Below are 16,966 nucleotides of genomic sequence, written 5' to 3'. Positions count from 1 at the left end.
TCACCCTCTGCCCGGCACAACTTGTGCTCCGGGTACTCTGTGTCACTCACACTGTCCTCTGACTCCACATCTGCTTCACTATCATCTAAAAAGCATACACACAGAGAATGCCAGCAGTTAAAATAGTTATCAACACATATTAATTGCAGGAACTTTAGTATTTTGAACTATTCAAAATATTTTGATGTGAGTGTCTATTCAAAACATCAGACTTGATCATATGAAAGAAATATTATATGTTAAATATGTTAAAAAACAAATGTTTTAATACAAGATAGCAAAGACACTTGTCGCTGTCTTCTGAACCCAGATATGTATGGCTCAAATTTAGTCTGTACTGAATCTAAAAATAAAATTATGAAAATGTATAATTAAAAATCAGTGTAGATAGAACTTACTGCTTAATGGAAATATCTCTTCAAATGCCAAATGGAACTCATCTGCTGATATTTTTCTCTTCTCTCCAGTTTTCATACCATTCTCTAATTTCACTACACACTGTTTGGTCTCAAAGTCAACACTCTTCACTACTCCTATTTGCCAGAGATGATATTTTTCAATAGATTTCTTTGCTATGCTCATATCCTGAAACACACACATACATTTACCTATACTAACATTATAAAGAGGAAAGATTTGTATTTCTGTTTGTATTGGAATAACTCAAAAATTGCCAGACCAATATCAAAAATTCTTGCAACATTAAAAAAATTTGTTATCAGTGAGTAACAGAGGCTATGTTATTTATTATATTTTAATTTCACATGGGCGAAGTTCCCAGCAAAAGCTAGTTCACAATATTTCAAATGTTAAATTTTAATTTATGTAATATAGACTTTAAAAGAGATATGTTAAGATATATAAAAATACTAAATTATAAATTACTTATTTTCATAAAGTAATTAATTTTACATACCTCACCATCTGCTGGCTTCAGTTTCAATAGAATCCTGCTTCCCGGTTTTATAGATTCATAGTTAGGTTCTATAGCTTCCTTTAAACTAGATAATTGTACTAAAGCACCATGAGAATATCTATTAAAATGGAATAATAGTTTATTTTAAGTGTAAAAATTTACCTAATGGAATAGAGTATATTCATAATGCGACAAACTCACCTACATTGTTCATCACTGAATTTGCATTCACCATCAAGATAAAATGGACATGGCAACATTTCTGCATGTGTTGGATGTGTGAACAGAACCCTGACCTGAAGACAATTATAACATGGCATAAATAAATATGAATATAGACTTAGGTGTATAACTTAGGTTTACTAAAATTACAACTCAATCATACTAATATTATAAATGCAAAAGTTTAGATAGATGGGTGGACGGAAAGATGTTTGTTAGATTTTGTAGTCTAAATGGCTTAATGGATCTCAATGATATTTGGCATAAATATAGAGGATAATCAGAAAGAACACATAGGCTACTCACTTGTTTTTTTAATTCCACATTATGGATTCTTTTACACATATTCAATAAATAATGAAAACCAATGACATTATTGCAAAATAAAGGTTACATTTTTTGGTTTCACACAATAATTTGCCACTGTTCTACAATAAATAAGTGAATAAATAAAAAATAAACCCTTTATTATTTCACTTTAGAAAATATACATTTCATGAGAGCCTTGGTTCTTGCACTAGGTTCCCCACAATGAGGGTGTCATATAGTAAATAGTTAAAAAAAAAACTTAACAAGTTGTATAAATATACCTGTAGATCAGAGAACTGGTCATTATCCTGGTGTGGCTCAACACTGCTGACCATAGCATTGTGCAGGCTTGGTTGCCCACCCCATTTGTGCGTGTGATACACTGCACATTTCATACCCAACAGTGTTGCTAACTCATCCTATAAATAGTAAATATATTATTTGAAATTATATAAGGAGAGAAAATCAAATATTGTCAAGACTGAGAATATTGCAATTTTATGTGTGGTGAGTATAAAAGGATGCTGGGAGAGGTATATAGTGCACCATAGTTTAAGTGGATGATACATTAGTTTTGTATTATTATTTTACTTTACCTCTATATCACTTTTATTATCATCATCTTTTGACACTTCCGTGGAATCTTGATTTTCTTCAGTACTATATGCTCCACTTTTAGACATTTCTTGCTGTAAAATTATATAGCTAAAGTTGACATTCACAACAGTAAATAACCAACATATCAAAGTTTAAAAGTAATAATTAATTTAAATGCAGTTATACCAATAAATATTTTATCTGAACAACTAAATTTTAAGATTAAGAGATTTACCATAAATAAGGCATATTCTTCATCCAATTCATCTTTGTTTCTATCTGAATTGTCCAAGACATTGTTTTCCTCATTTTCCTCTCGTTTTAGTTCCTTAGACTTTTGTGCATCCAGGCTCTCTTGCGTGACTTGTATCAGATTTTGCATCTGTGATTTTAGAGCCAACAGTGATTCCCGCATATCACCTTGAGCTTCCGCAAGGGAATCATTAACAAACTGTAACTATACACGCAATATTTGATAGTTAAATTGCACATGATTTACTCATTTCCACGACAAAAAATTAACCCTTACTTGCTCGTTGTATTGAGCTAAAGAATTTTCTAACTCTTCCATTCTCATTGGTAAAATATATTTTTGCTTATTAAATTAATATGAATGCAAACATCAAAAGGCAACTCATATTGTTGTTAAAAAATATTGATCAAAACTAACTAAAACATTATTATCTTAACCACTATAAATTATGTCGGTGCATTAAAATTATCGGATAAATTTAAGTTGGTAATATAATAACAAGAACACCGTATATAAATTTAAGTTTGCTCTGAAAAGAACTTCTGTTGTAGCTTTTGTGACAGATGACAGTATTCCATTTCCGCTTCAAGTGACAATGACATTAAAATCTTTGTCCTAAAAGTAGATTATGTACGCCTCTATTTTTGAAATGTAGATTGTAGAAATTATTGCCATAAACATGTATTTCTAGGTTTTATTCATAAGATTTAAATATTCAATAAAAAACTCTATAAAATGACTAATTTAATTCGTGGCCTTGCACTTTACAGACTGAAACTAGACGAACAGGTACCTAAACCTCAAGGTTCAACGCAGCGAACGATTTTTCGTTCGTAATTTTCTCATTACGAAATCTTTATTTAGCAAGCGCATTGTGAGGTGTAATAATACTCTACATAAAATCATACATTGAACAGGTCACAAGCAAAGAAACCAGAAATGTATCTGGCTGATCTAATATACCATTAATTTAATCTAGAATACGAAATGAAACTTTATTTATAACATTTATAATACATTTACACATCATTTAATGCTTCCATTGTCTCTTTTTTAATAAGACTTGCAAGTAAAGATTTAATAGCAGTTCCAGTGTAATTTTCTTCAACATCAAAATTGGCAGACAGAGCATGGAATGTTCTATTCATTATGGATTTAAGTTTGTTTTTAATATCATCTTTATTCCGCAATGTACAACTTTCCATTTCTTCTCTCACTGTTTTTAGTTCCTCATTTTTCATAGTTAGTTCATTTCTTAAGGATAACACATCTTTTGTTTTAATATTGTGTTCCTCATCTCTTTCCTTACTTATTGTTTTATATTTTTCTTCCAAAGTCCTTAATTCATTACACAATCTAGAATTTTCCTTTTCCTGTTTGTGAATGATGTTTTCAAGATCTGTTATTTTATTTTTGTTCATATTTATGTCCTCCTTTTCCAGCTTTTGTGATGAATTTAAAATACTACAATCTAATCCTTTTGACATTATGAAATCTTCATAAAATTTTATTTTATTTTCATATTCAACTAATAATTTTTGAACAATATTGTTTTCATTTCTAATGTTATTATTACTTGCTTGATTGCACACACCTTGGATGTTGTCTAATATTTTATCCAGTTTATCCGTCATTCTGTTCATATTTATTCTTATTTCACTATTGCTTATCCTTTGTTCAGACATAAATAAATTTAATTCACTTGAGTTGTTTAGAATTGGGTTATTAATTATATTAGAACTTGTTAATGGTACAATACGATGATCATATGAAGCAATTGTAACATTTTCTGGGCTTTGTATTACAGCACTTGGTTTTTTCCAATTAATTTCTGTACAACTGTCAGTGCAATCCATCTTTTCAGATGTTTTATACTTTACTGTACTTCTTTGAGGCTTATGCCTTATTACTTTTTCAGAACTTTCATCAGAATCTGAGGAATTAGACTTAGCATAATTTGTAGATGGCATTGGTAAAACAGAATGACCCATAGTAGCCATTCTTTTTAAAATTGAATCTTTAGTTTTTTTATTTATAGATGAATCTGTATCACTTTCTTTATGATCAGTAGGATTTTGAGTTAATATGTTATTTACTTCATGTTTCATAATTTCAGACTGACTTTTACTGTCCTTATTTGAATTTTCAATAATAACCCCAGACAATTTTAAATTCTCAACATATTTAGAAATGTTTTCTTCAGTACCATATAAACTCCAATATTTTCTTGTGTTATCATAAAATGATAAATTTGTATTTTCCTTAACAACTATCCTCAATTGTGGAGATATGTTTGTACATGATAATGTAACTTTATTGGAATCATACAAAATAATATTAGATTGCTCAGTTTTTTGATTTTTTAATATGGCAGTACCTATTTTTCCTTTAGATACATATTCATTATTGGTCCTGAAAGTAAATAAGATGTACATAAATGTAAAGTATGACAGGCTTGGCCAATAAATAAATCATCATCAATGCAAAAAACATTGTACGTACCATTCGTAAGCGTAAAAAACACTAGCATATATTATTTGTGAAGCTTTAGGTTCTTCCTGTTTCTGCAATGCAGCATTTCGGACTGGTTGTGGCACGTATTTCAAAGAAGCATCTTCTTTATCTTCAAAATGTTTATCAATACTAAATAATCTCGATAAAGATGTGCTAGAAAAATTAATAATTGTCAAAATATCAAACTCAAATATTAAGTTACAAAATAGAAAAGTTAATAAACCTTGTAACTGGTGTAAAGAAATCTACATCAACTTCGTCAGCTTCCAACATATTGTTACTTTTAAATAAATCGTATTATAACTAAGTGTTTTCTTACAAATTAGTATATATGATAGCACATAAGGACTTTAAATGCGAAAATATTTTATTGACTATTAAAAAGAAGAAAACAAGGAGTCAAATCGCCACGAACTGTCACTGTCGAAGTTTGACAGCTTAAAGGTCAAAGAGACAGTTCGTCGGCTGTGTTGCACAAAATGGTTAAAGCATTCAGTGTTGCCTACATAGTTTATACTAGCTGTTGCTCACGACTTCGCCCGCATGTAATTAGAAAATAAAAAACATAACCTTACTCACTGATAACGTAGCTTTCGAACGATAAGGTAATTATAATAATAACGATATTTTTTTAAATCAGCCCAGTAGTTTTTGAGTTATACAAATTCTTTTTTATTAGTATATTATTAGTATATAGATAAATAAAGGGAGAACGTGCTTTCACAATAAAACAATTTATTTTTGCGAGGTCTATTATCAATCTTAATTACAAATAGTAAAAATTATATCGCATTTTTGAACTTACTGTACAGTTTATTATTCTTACCGGCTGGGCGAGGGATTTTACGATTGAGTTATAAGATTTAATGCGTATTATTCGATGAAACAAAAGACCTGTCAATCACGTAAGGATTGCGATCACAGTGATCAATCATCTACACAGGTCTAATTTTACTAGTTTCATCAACATCTTTTATGCCAGTTTTGGTTGCAAAGAGAATTTCCCTTATTTTTAGGGGCATTTCCATTATCCACCATTTATGGATCCGCCGTGTCCCAGACTGGAATCGACAGCCGTTAGGGTAGAGTAGAGACACGGAGGGGCCACATCTGTTCTTAACAGCATCACTGACTACACTCCCTCCTTTTACCAAATAAGATAAATATTTTAGAGATAGTTGAAAAAATGTTAAATTTTGGATGTTTAATACAACTGTTACTACTTTAGTTAGATTCAACTAAACACGAGTTGGAATATACGAGGTAAAAAGTAAAAGGGATGTAATATCGTTAAATGTACCAATTCTGAAATATTAGTATTTCTATGAATCATTTTTAACTTACATAGTTTCTGATATTTATGAAAATGTTAAGAGTGTGAAGAAAATTAATGAGTTAAGCTCTCTTAAAACATATAAACCTTACCTTATAGGTGTTTATTACCGATATATTTACACAACTCAATATCAAGAATTAATGCATGAATTACACAAATGGGTTATCTTTTCCTCAGCGATACCTTACCATTCTCGGAAATGTCTGCTTGGTTACTATTATTGATTAGAGTATCCAATTAAAGGAAAGCAATATCTAAGTTCCTGCAACTCGAAAGAACTGAGAGATCACCTTCCTTGTGAAACAAGAAATATTTAGGCCTATTAGTTATAATATCCCTTAAAAAATAAAAAAAAAAATAAAACAGATATTTCGGATAATTCAACAAATCAGATACACAGTTTTCACTACACACCGAATAGTTTTTAGTCTTACCATTAAAATCATAACAAAATGACATTATAATTTATGAAATGGTCGATTCCATCATTGGGTTTGGTTGATACTAAACATTTACATCACGCGCTTTTGTTAGTTATGGTTTATTAAAAACTACGTTGCGAAAATCAAATAAAACGAAATTATCGTCTTTCTCGCAATTTGTAAATTTATTTTTATAATACCGTAAACGCATTAAAATAGAGGTTTTAATTGCTGATTGAAAGCGATGACATGTTAGATTGATCTTTTTTGGGACAAGTTGTCGGATTAATACGAAAAAGTTATTTAAAGCATCTAGATTTAGCAGTCTAAGATTTAAGTACGTAATATTTATTTGTTCGAGATATTTCCATATCTCCTGAATGGAAGAGATTGTTGTAATGTATCCTTTTACACATTTAATTTTTTAAACGTTTTTTGTTTCTACAATTTAAAAAATACGTATTTCTCACAGACAGACTTTTTCTTGCAGACGTTCCATCCAATATCTATGGTGAAAACTATTTTCACTACTATTTTCTCTGTAATTTTTCTTAACATCATTGTGAGATGATGGTCCATTAGTACAACCAAACCGTCTATCCATAAACCTAAGACTTCGGCGGTATTAGACATTTCTCTACTTATTTCTCGATCTGTTTCGATTTGCAAAAATAACATTACCTAGGCGGCGACATGGTTGCTTAAAATGTCTGTCGCTAAGTTGACTCGGTTTTTAATCTGTTGGTTGGATTAATATGTAATTAAGATATTTTTTTAAAAAGAATAGAGCCTTTATTTTTTTTGGTTTATCTCAACTAAATAATTCTATTTGCCTACATTATTATCTACCTTTAATTCACCACTGACGCTAAATACATTTCTAATGGATTTTAATAAATGTGGGACATCAAAAATAATGTAAACATTATCTGTATCTACTTTAAAATAATTACTTTTAAGATTTATTCCATTTAATTTTTTGAGAGAATCCAATGCTGCTATATTATTTGTGTCTTGATTGCATACAGTAGCAATAACTAACCCAACCCAACATTTCTTAAACTTAAAATCAAATTCTGTATAATAAATCCCAACTTATCATTACAAACTTTTTCATTAACAAAATAATGTGCCACAGGTTGTTAAATGAAATTGTATTTTGATAATTCGAATTTGAATTCAAAGGGCATATGAATTTGTCGTTACGATTTGTTTTTGTTTTGACTGGTTTTGATGTTAACGTTCCACATTCCACGGAATAAGTAGACAAATCTTACAGATTTCATTTTTTAAAGTGCTTACTTGTTTTGTTTCATTTAAATTATTACATTAGTTTGTGAATATTTTTTGATTGTTAAAAGTCCTTTGAAATTAAGTATTTTTTTACCTTTACCATCTTCAGCTATCTGTAACTTTGAACTTTTTATATACTCTTTGCTTTCAATGTTAAATGTCAGATGTCAGTTCATTTCATTATCACTCATTATCAATATTCCGTCGCATTATTTTAAATAGCACTTTTATTAAACCATTGTAAGTTTAATATTGAAGTTTCCAAAAAATAGTTTTTGATATACACTGGTTTATGTGTATAATTTTGGAAACCGAAAAATCCGTGATTAATAAAAATGCCCGATTCCTACACGTGTATTACTTGTCAGGTTCTGTTCAAAACAGCTGACTTACAAAGGGAGCATTATAAATTAGATTGGCATAGATACAATTTAAAAAGAAAAGTTGCTTCCATACCACCTGTTACGCTAGAAGAATTTGAACAACGAGCAAAAGAACACAAGGAATCAGCTGAAGCGGTACGAGATGAATCAGCTTATTGCAAGTGTTGCTCAAAATTGTTCAACACAAAGAACGCATATAATAATCATCTCAATAGTAAAAAGCACAAGCAAGCTGAAGAAAAAAGTATAATAGAGGGGAATGATGACCATAGTAATAATTCTGATACTGACAGTTTTGTAAAAATCGATAATGTAGATAAAGGTGCTCCTATCAAGAATGAACCTGAAAAATTTGTTGTTGTAAAGCCTGTTGGTTCGGGAGACGAAGATATTGAAACTGATTCAGAAATCGAAGAGGTAGGTCTTATAAGAATTATTAAAGTATTATGTTCCTTCTGATAATTATATATATCTGATATAATAATATTGCACAATGATAATATATGTTATGGCATTATTTTATAAAATAAAAACAATTTAAAATAATGCAAAAATATTTCTTTTCCAGCTTGATTCAGATGAATGGGATGAATGCCGTATAAAAGAAAGTGATTCGCTAATCAAGCCAAGAGATTGTCTGTTTTGTACACATCATAGCAAAAATATGGTTAAAAACCTGAAGCACATGTCTGAAGTACATTCCTTCTTCATCCCTGATGTGGAGTATTGTGTTGATGTCAAAGGATTATTACTATATTTGGGTGAAAAGGTACATTATAAATATTTCAATTCTTTAGAAAAAAAATTGTATAAAACACATTTTTCTAGTATGTATCTGTAACTGGTATTTGTAAAAAGGTCTCAGCGGTTTTAGACTTTAAAACAATTAATTACCACAAGTGTTTAATTACAGTGGAAACTTGATTTACCCAACTAAGGGCCTGTCCCACCAAATTGTAAATTGTATGATAACAATCCAACATGTAAAATATTAGATTTTGTTCCCTTATCAGTGACATCATTTTTAAACTATCTTAGCCTCTATCAGCCAGTGGTAGAACAGGCCCTCAATGTTAGGCATCTAGATAATTGCTTATTAACCCTAAGACTATTGTTGGGCAGTTATTTCGTACATCACAGTAAAATATATTTTTTACTACTTTATTGGTCACTATTATCAGTACTAACCACAGGGAAAACTGTCCCTCTGAATATTATACAAAATTAAAATTTTCAGAATCTACCTCTTAAAAATTACACCATCTTACAACTATCTAAAAAAAGGCTTGTTTTATTAAGGGTTAAACACATCAATAGCATATTAAACGAAAATCGGTGTTTATATAGTGGATACAGTAGTCACGATTTTAGTGAACCCAGATAATTTTAGCCAGGGTAATCAAGTTTTTACTGATCTGTAATTCATATTGACTTTATTTGATACAGATTTCACAAGGTTACATGTGTCTATGGTGTAACGAAACTGGGAGAACATTCTATTCGTTAGAAGCTGCTCGAGGACATATGGTTGATAAAGGACATTGTAAAATGTTACATGAAGGAATCGCTTTAGCGGAATATGCAGATTTCTATGATTATAGGTAATTTAATTTTTTATAATTGTTATTAAAACATTGTTGTGTATATGCATTTTAAGTTTAATTTTCAATGTAATGAAAAAATCTCTTTTAGCTCTTCATATCCTGATCAAAAGGAGGGTGAAGGCAAGATGGATGTGGATGATGAAGTTGAGGAGCCAGCTAACTTGGAAGGATCGGATTACCAGCTGGTTCTGCCTTCCGGTCTTGTTGTTGGACATAGGTCTCTTATGAGGTAAATTTTTTTTAAGCCTTTTTTTTACTAACATTTAAAACTTAAATACAACAATTGTTTTATTTTTTAAATATTTGAAGATTGATAACTGTTTTATATTTTTTTTTGTGAATAGTATTAAAAATGAAAAAGGATAAGACATTTGATATCACTTAATTTTAAAAGTTTTTATGTTCACAAAGCCAATGATTTGTTGCATGCAGGTTGAATAAAATGTTTTGTCATTTGACAGGTACTACAAGCAGAATTTGACGCACAATAGTCAAGTCCTTGTGAAGAAATCTGACCGCAAGCTGCACAGGGTGCTAGGAGTTTATAAAGCCTTAGGCTGGGCTCCCCGGGAGCAAGCACTAGCTGCAAAGTAAGTATTCAAAGTTTTTATCGTCCCTAGACTTGCTTAACAATCACTTAATTTTCTCTTAGTTTAGAAAAAATTGCTGCAGTATTTAAGAAAATAAATATTTACTAGTATTACTTTACCTCTGAATTCTAAATTATCATTTAATTAATAATTATCATTTATTTAAATCTGTTTTGCCAATCCTTATTGTCATTGTATTGTCCAAAAATCACAAAATAGTGTAGTTTCATGCACATACTGATTTGAAACTGTTTGTTCCAATTAATCTTGACTTTTAAAGTCGAAAGCTAATCAACATGTACGTTTTTTGTAGGAAAGCTCGTGATATCCACTTCATGAAGAGGGTTCAAGCTAAATTGCAGATGAAGCTGTCGTTGAAGGCCAACAAATTCCAGAAGCATTACAGACCACAAGTCAACTTCTAGAACTTTCTAGAACATCTTAAAATATTACTAAGCAATCTTACGTACGTTTGTCATCATTAAACATTGTACACTTTTTCAACGGCGAAAAACAGGAATAAAAAAAATATAATAATTCATTGGTGTGAAAACGTATAGATAATATAAATATACTAGTAATGTATCATATTGCATATAACATTTTCTTTTGTTAAGTTCAACAGAAAATCTATTTTGTTAGTACAATATTTTATGAATTTACTTGGGTATGAAACTGCAGTTAATTGATAAAAGCTTAAAAAAACAATTATTCACAGTTCACCAACGGCGCTTTTTGCTCAATACGTTTTTGCTGTTTGCTATTTCGTTAAAGCAATGCTGGTATCAAAAATAAAATTATGTTCATAATTCAATTTGTTTTATTTATACTTTTAAAAATGTTGTCACCAACTACTTTTATTATATTTCGATATTAACTAGTTAAATATAACTAAAATAACATATTAATAATCTAAAATGTCTCGAACTGCGAAAGGCAATAACATCAAAAGTGCAAATCAGACGCCAGAGGGCGCTAATTTAAGGAGCTGTTCACTAAACCGGAACCAACACAAGGAAGAATTAATACATCCTGGTTTCCGGATATCGAAAATTAATGAAATAACATGTTATCTCTATTGATAGGAAGAAAAAAACCTTTCAAGTGTCTTACTAAATGTAATATATTTATACAAAAACATTATGTTACATTTAATTTATAACAAACATTTCAAAATTAATTTAGCTACGTAAGTGTAGTAAAAAGACCTGGAAATGTTTTTTAAAACTTCTAAAAAGTGCGGTTTCTTATAGTTATAGGTAATGTTAAACAATATTAAAAAAAAACATGGTAATAGTAAATATTTTATTTTTCTTTAGTAGTTCCAATCTCTACATATTTATACTTCAGTTTGCTGCTACTGTCATCTACCGTTGGCGTCGCCGGTATAGTCCATGGTATTTTTATTGGATTTCTATCAATTTTTAAACTAATTCTGTACAACGGTAATACGTTGACTTTCCTATTTAAATAATTCGATATCGACTTTGATAGGCCTTCGTTTATAACGTATTTTGAATCTATATCTTTGATGTTTTCGATATATTTCAATATGATATTTTTCATTTCTTCTTCGGTTTGATTTTTTTGTGAATGCTCCGTTGTTGATTCTAAACAGCTACCCAGAGCGAAGAGCCCTAGTATCTGTAAATATTGAAAAATATGGAATAAAAAAGGATATTCGGACTTACATATACCATAGACACATATAAAATACAGAATAAAAAAACGGAATGGTCAGCGAATCGTGATTTCAAATACAAGAAATAAAACTTACCACAAGGTTAAAAGTCATCGTGATTCCATACCGTAACTGATTAAAATGTATTCAGAAGTTAGTAGTCAATTCAATTAATGAAAATATATTTAATCAGACTTCCATCACATTTCGATACGGTTATTTAAAATACTCCATAAAATAAACTTTGCTATTTCCTATAACAGGAGTAGGAAATTAAAAATGAAATTCAAGTAACTTTGTGAGAAACGGAATCTTTTGCTATCTTGATGTATTATACTAACGTATTATGTAAAAATAAAGAAAGACAAAATATCAAGTACTTATTTAATATATTAAACGTTAAAGGTTATGAGTTGTATTTTTTTAAACAACACAAATTTTCTTGCCATCGTTTATTCCCAGTTTTTAGTTAAACTGATTTTTCCTTTTAATGGTGTGTTTGCACCGGCAAGTCTAGGATACCCCGAGGCGCGGTCCCTCGTCTAGAGAACCCTAAGGCTGCCTTTAGGACCCAAAGACCTGCTTCTATGGTACGCTTTCTGTCGCAATCGTCGCCGAGCGCAGGATTTATCTCAACCAAGTCAATAGCTCGTAGCCTTCCTGTCGCGTGTATTATTTCCATCAAGTTAATCGCTTCCCGAAGAGAGAGTCCACCTCGCACTGGTATATCAAAAAGTTATTGATTTTATCACTGAATTCTTATAAATATTGATATTAGCTGTTACTCACGACTTCGTCTACGTGAAATTAAAAAATAGTATATAACCTATGTTATTCAGCGTTCAGGTAGCTTTTTAATGGTAAAAGAATTTGAAACCGGCCCAGTAGTTTTTAAGTTGTTATAATACATACAAAAATCCTAAAATACAAATCATTCCTCTTAATAATATTAGTATAGAGTATAGATAAAGATTAAACAGATTAGGTAGACCTAGAGAGCAGATAAAATTGTAAATTGTTGCTTATCTTTCTTTCTAGTTATTAAGTAGGAATTATTTTAACCAGTAGTTACCTGGAGTGCCAGTACTGGGCGCTTCTAATGCGTCTATTGAGTCAATGTCGAAGCTCACGTGAATGGGCTTCTTCATCTCAGGATCCAAAACCTTTAATATGTGCTGAATAGATTTCTTTATGCCGTATCTGAAATTATATGAAATATTTAATAAAATGTGATTTGTTTTTGAACTTTAGTTTTTTTATTTCTTTCGTCGTATATGTATAAATATATGTATAAATATCCACTTACTCCTCGATATCTTCCATTGCAAATGCCGGTACTTCATATTTCTCTATTGCTAACCTTTCATATTCATCTACGGATCGAAGAGCTATATATCCCAAGTTCTTGATTGAAAATCTAAAAGTTTAAAGAGTTTTTTTAAACATTCCCGCTTCAACACCTTCACACCAAATGGGTCGGCTCGCCCGGTGTAATACTACGACTACACAGAAGACACGCGTGAAGTGGGAGCAATTCCACGTTTTGTCTGATGACTGTTGTGACGGGGGCCTAACTTTAGTCCCTTTTCCTTCCCACCCTTTTTCTTATAAGAGGATGGGAATGGAACGTGGATTAGATGGTGTAGGAGATAGGAAAGGAAAATATCCACTTTATGTGCGTCTCGTTTGTCACCTTATGATATCAAAAAAACTTGACCATAAATTAAATCTGTAAAGAATAATACGAGTTTAGTTGAAACAAGGGCGAATTCAAAGTTTAAAATTTGCAAGCTAATTTAAACTGGAGTTAGCACATTCGTTGCTACGTACTCTCCCAGGATTTTTTTCATGAGGAACCGAGCTTGATTTTTTTTGCTTTCACTATAGAATGTGTTCTAAACTTTAGATTGAAATAAAGTTTTTAATTCATTCTACGAGAACTAATAGTACTGAAAATGATAATGAATGAAGTTATGTTATCATAGAGTAAAGCCCCAATTGTACTTCTGACGTTAAATATTCACATCAACCTTTTTTTAGCCGAAACGCAGAGGCGAAAATGTTACAAATACATATCAATGCGAAATTAATTCCATTCTCTTTCTTTACTTGTTAATAGTTAGTTTATTTGTCTCTCTCTGGCACTATAAGAGTAGTATCTTTGCTTTTAATATTCTTACTTAGGCACTTGCCAGTCCATGGTGGGTAGGTAGGGCCAATAATCTGCCAGCTCCTTCACGAGGAGCGCGACAGGCATACCGTGCACGGATCCCGAGCCTGATGTCTTGTTAGTGTTGATGTCAGCGTGAGCGTCAACCCAAATCAGGATCATGTCCTCATTTACCTTGTAGTGGCCATCTACGGTACCTAGTTACATAAATAGGTAATGTTTTTAAGGGATGTGCAAGATTTTATAGCAATCTATAAACGATGTTATAATCTGAGGAATCTAATCGACTGAGGTAAATATGTACATCATTATACAGTCCAGGTTAACTTTTATATAAGGAAAAGCATTTCTGGAATTCACAGTTCCGATTAACCGGAAAAAATCATCAAAGGAGAAAATTAGGGCTTGTGAAAATGCGGAAGTTAACTTAATCCCTAAGCAATTTCCCGAGCCGGTCAATCGTGTCCAAATAATTGAGTACGTCAAAAAAAGATTTATTTCCTGCACTAGTTCCGTAGCTAACGACGCGAATCAGTGCGCGTCGGGTTACTGCCAAATGATCAAAGGAGCCGAGGACTTCGTTAAAAGCTTTATATATTTCCGACATCGATACGTTATCGTGAGGATTTTTTTCATATATCTCTTACTGGTTTAGATGTATATTAAAAATAACAATATCTTTGAGTGATTTAGAAAATGCACAATGAATTTGAATATAAGTCAATTTTATCCTATGAAACCATTCTCAACATAAAAATTACGAACTAGTTAGCTGATATGGTATTTCCTACATACAATAAACTAGTAACAAAACTCACCAACCCCTATAGAATGATCTCCACCAATGGTGACAGCCACTCTTCCATCCTTTAGTACTTGGGATACGCGCTCTGACAGTTTCTTGTTGCAAGCCGACACTTGAGAGAGATGGCTCATGTTGTCTACATTCACTTCAACCTCAGTCGTCATCGTGTCAATATCTCCGTAATCCTTGACGTCTAAACCATCTGTATATTATTAATAAAGTCAGTGTGAGATAGTAAAAAACCTAACTATTATAAAGATTATACGATAAACTTGGATATTGGCAAAAAATTGCGACTTTGTGATGACATTAGAGGACGTTTTTTCTATAATATTATTAATTTATTAAATAAAATGATACACACAATAACAATTACCTATTGTTTTAAGATGGTTTATCAAGCCGGCAGATCTCATAGCTGCCGGGGCAATGCTCACACCGTACTTCTTTTGTCCTTTCTCGAATGGCACTCCGATAATTCCGACACTCCTTAACGCCTCCCATGTTCGAGCTTGGCTCATATTTCTAATAATTAATTTTACGGAATTCATTATTTATTTAACACAAACACTTTATAAAACGAACGTTTAGCTTCTACTAAACAATGCTACAAACTGAATGGAAGTTAAGATATATTCTCTTTATCTTTATCATTGCGACTAGGTCAAAAGGTTGGGTCTCAAACTTTTAAATTCTTGTAACATTTTCATCACATTTTAGATTATGAAAATAAACAAACCAACGTAATCAAAAAGTTCTTTTAAATCGCTTTTATCGCTATAATCGCCTATTCTCTAAATATGTTGAATTTCTTAAAATATTTCAGTTTATATGCGCATCAATTCCGTCATAAATCGACAACGAGAGGGTTTGTAAAGATTTCGTCTTAGGTTGGTCTATTCGATTACTGCAAATCCAAGGTCTTTAAAGATTTGTATGAGACGATAGTAAAATACAAAAAAAAAACTATAACCTTATTTAAATAAACATTTATTTTATATAAATTTATTTAACTATTAAATCTATACTAATATTGTATAAAGGAAATATTTGATTTTTTTGTTGTATGTAACGAATAAAATCAAAAACTACTAGTCCGATTTAAAAAATCTTTTATAACAAAACAACATTATTACTGAGTTTAGGGTATATTTATTACTAGGTGCTTTTAAAAATCTTGCACGGACAAAGACGCGAGCAACTCCTAACTACAAAATAAAATACGCATTGAACTTACACGTGTTGTGCTATCCAAAGAAAAACTTCGTTTGTCTGTTTCTATTCTACACTGAAGAAGTATGAATCTATATTCGTGCCGTATTTATGGAAGTTTACGAAGAACAACATCGTAATTTATGCTAATTTTCAACCGAATATAGGCGCGTCCTAACGATTTATATTTAGTGTTGATTTCCTAATTAAACAACCACGTTAAGTTTAACTGTCAAGTATCACATTTTAAGTAACATAAGAAAAAAATCTTCGAAACATTTGCAAAATTAGTAAATATAAAAATAGATAATTCGGCTCCATCCTTTTTTGAAAGCTTGATATTTGAGCTTCTTGAGATATGAATCTCATAGGCGATTCATAGGCGTTATTAATCCAATATTCATAAGGTCCGATGACAGTAAATACGTTGTACGTGGCCACAGACGACACAGACATCGAGGCACACGGGAATGATACTATTCCGATCACCACTGAGCCCAATAGCACGGGGCCTCCTTCCCCGAATTGATCCACGTAAGTTCTCAGGTTCGAGTCTTCCTCAATTCCACAGACACAATTATTCCAATTAGAATTGACACAAGTCGCTGTTTCATATACCTGCTTCTGTATAGCTACCACTCGTCTATTTATCTTTCCAA

General features: G+C 31.1%; 5 protein-coding genes across 8 annotated transcripts in view; 1 reads left to right on the top strand and 4 right to left on the bottom strand.

Moving 5' to 3' along the window:
* Positions 1-2,934, bottom strand: part of LOC106107822 (zinc finger CCCH-type with G patch domain-containing protein) — a 4,693-nt gene extending 1,759 nt beyond the window's left edge. The window contains exons 1-8 of the mRNA XM_013288826.1: positions 2,574-2,934; positions 2,280-2,501; positions 2,044-2,136; positions 1,729-1,866; positions 1,118-1,212; positions 917-1,034; positions 399-585; positions 5-85 (exon numbers count right to left, since the gene is read on the bottom strand). Of these exons, the coding sequence (XP_013144280.1) occupies positions 5-85; positions 399-585; positions 917-1,034; positions 1,118-1,212; positions 1,729-1,866; positions 2,044-2,136; positions 2,280-2,501; positions 2,574-2,621 (982 nt within the window). The 5' untranslated portion in view covers positions 2,622-2,934. The remainder of the gene's footprint in view (positions 1-4; positions 86-398; positions 586-916; positions 1,035-1,117; positions 1,213-1,728; positions 1,867-2,043; positions 2,137-2,279; positions 2,502-2,573) is intronic.
* A 94-nt stretch (positions 2,935-3,028) lies between these two features.
* Positions 3,029-5,236, bottom strand: LOC106108110. Its single transcript, XM_013289196.1, has 3 exons — positions 5,035-5,236; positions 4,800-4,964; positions 3,029-4,709 (listed from the first exon to the last, which is right to left on the bottom strand). Exons 1-3 carry the CDS (start codon positions 5,082-5,084, stop codon positions 3,317-3,319), a joined length of 1,608 nt encoding a protein of 535 aa, XP_013144650.1. The 5' UTR covers positions 5,085-5,236; the 3' UTR covers positions 3,029-3,316.
* A 2,800-nt stretch (positions 5,237-8,036) lies between these two features.
* On the top strand, positions 8,037-11,250 carry LOC106107849 (zinc finger protein 622). Its single transcript, XM_013288855.1, has 6 exons — positions 8,037-8,662; positions 8,814-9,014; positions 9,692-9,846; positions 9,938-10,078; positions 10,311-10,439; positions 10,753-11,250. Exons 1-6 carry the CDS (start codon positions 8,198-8,200, stop codon positions 10,862-10,864), a joined length of 1,203 nt encoding a protein of 400 aa, XP_013144309.1. The 5' UTR covers positions 8,037-8,197; the 3' UTR covers positions 10,865-11,250.
* A 406-nt stretch (positions 11,251-11,656) lies between these two features.
* Positions 11,657-12,262, bottom strand: LOC106107938. Its single transcript, XM_013288970.1, has 2 exons — positions 12,217-12,262; positions 11,657-12,083 (listed from the first exon to the last, which is right to left on the bottom strand). The coding sequence occupies exons 1-2, from the start codon at positions 12,232-12,234 to the stop codon at positions 11,745-11,747; spliced, it is 357 nt and encodes a 118-aa protein (XP_013144424.1). The 5' UTR covers positions 12,235-12,262; the 3' UTR covers positions 11,657-11,744.
* A 228-nt stretch (positions 12,263-12,490) lies between these two features.
* Positions 12,491-16,960, bottom strand: LOC106107887 (arginase, hepatic). Of its 4 annotated transcripts, XM_013288900.1 has the most exons (7): positions 16,333-16,960; positions 15,472-15,620; positions 15,109-15,297; positions 14,301-14,487; positions 13,427-13,537; positions 13,193-13,320; positions 12,491-12,840 (listed from the first exon to the last, which is right to left on the bottom strand). In XM_013288900.1, the coding sequence occupies exons 2-7, from the start codon at positions 15,614-15,616 to the stop codon at positions 12,608-12,610; spliced, it is 993 nt and encodes a 330-aa protein (XP_013144354.1). In that variant the 5' UTR covers positions 15,617-15,620; positions 16,333-16,960; the 3' UTR covers positions 12,491-12,607. The 4 variants fall into 4 exon arrangements, with proteins under 4 accessions (XP_013144354.1, XP_013144353.1, XP_013144352.1 ...); XM_013288899.1 differs by lacking the exon at positions 16,333-16,960 and having other exon boundaries at positions 15,109-15,288; positions 15,472-15,718; XM_013288898.1 differs by lacking the exon at positions 16,333-16,960 and having other exon boundaries at positions 15,472-15,716.
* Positions 16,961-16,966: the final 6 nt, after the last annotated feature.

Source organism: Papilio polytes, unplaced genomic scaffold, assembly GCF_000836215.1.
Source record: "Papilio polytes unplaced genomic scaffold, Ppol_1.0 DF821845.1, whole genome shotgun sequence".
Lineage (NCBI taxonomy): Eukaryota > Metazoa > Arthropoda > Insecta > Lepidoptera > Papilionidae > Papilio > Papilio polytes.
The sequence above is the reverse complement of the archived record's forward strand: the minus strand, read 5'-3'. Positions and strand labels throughout refer to the sequence as shown.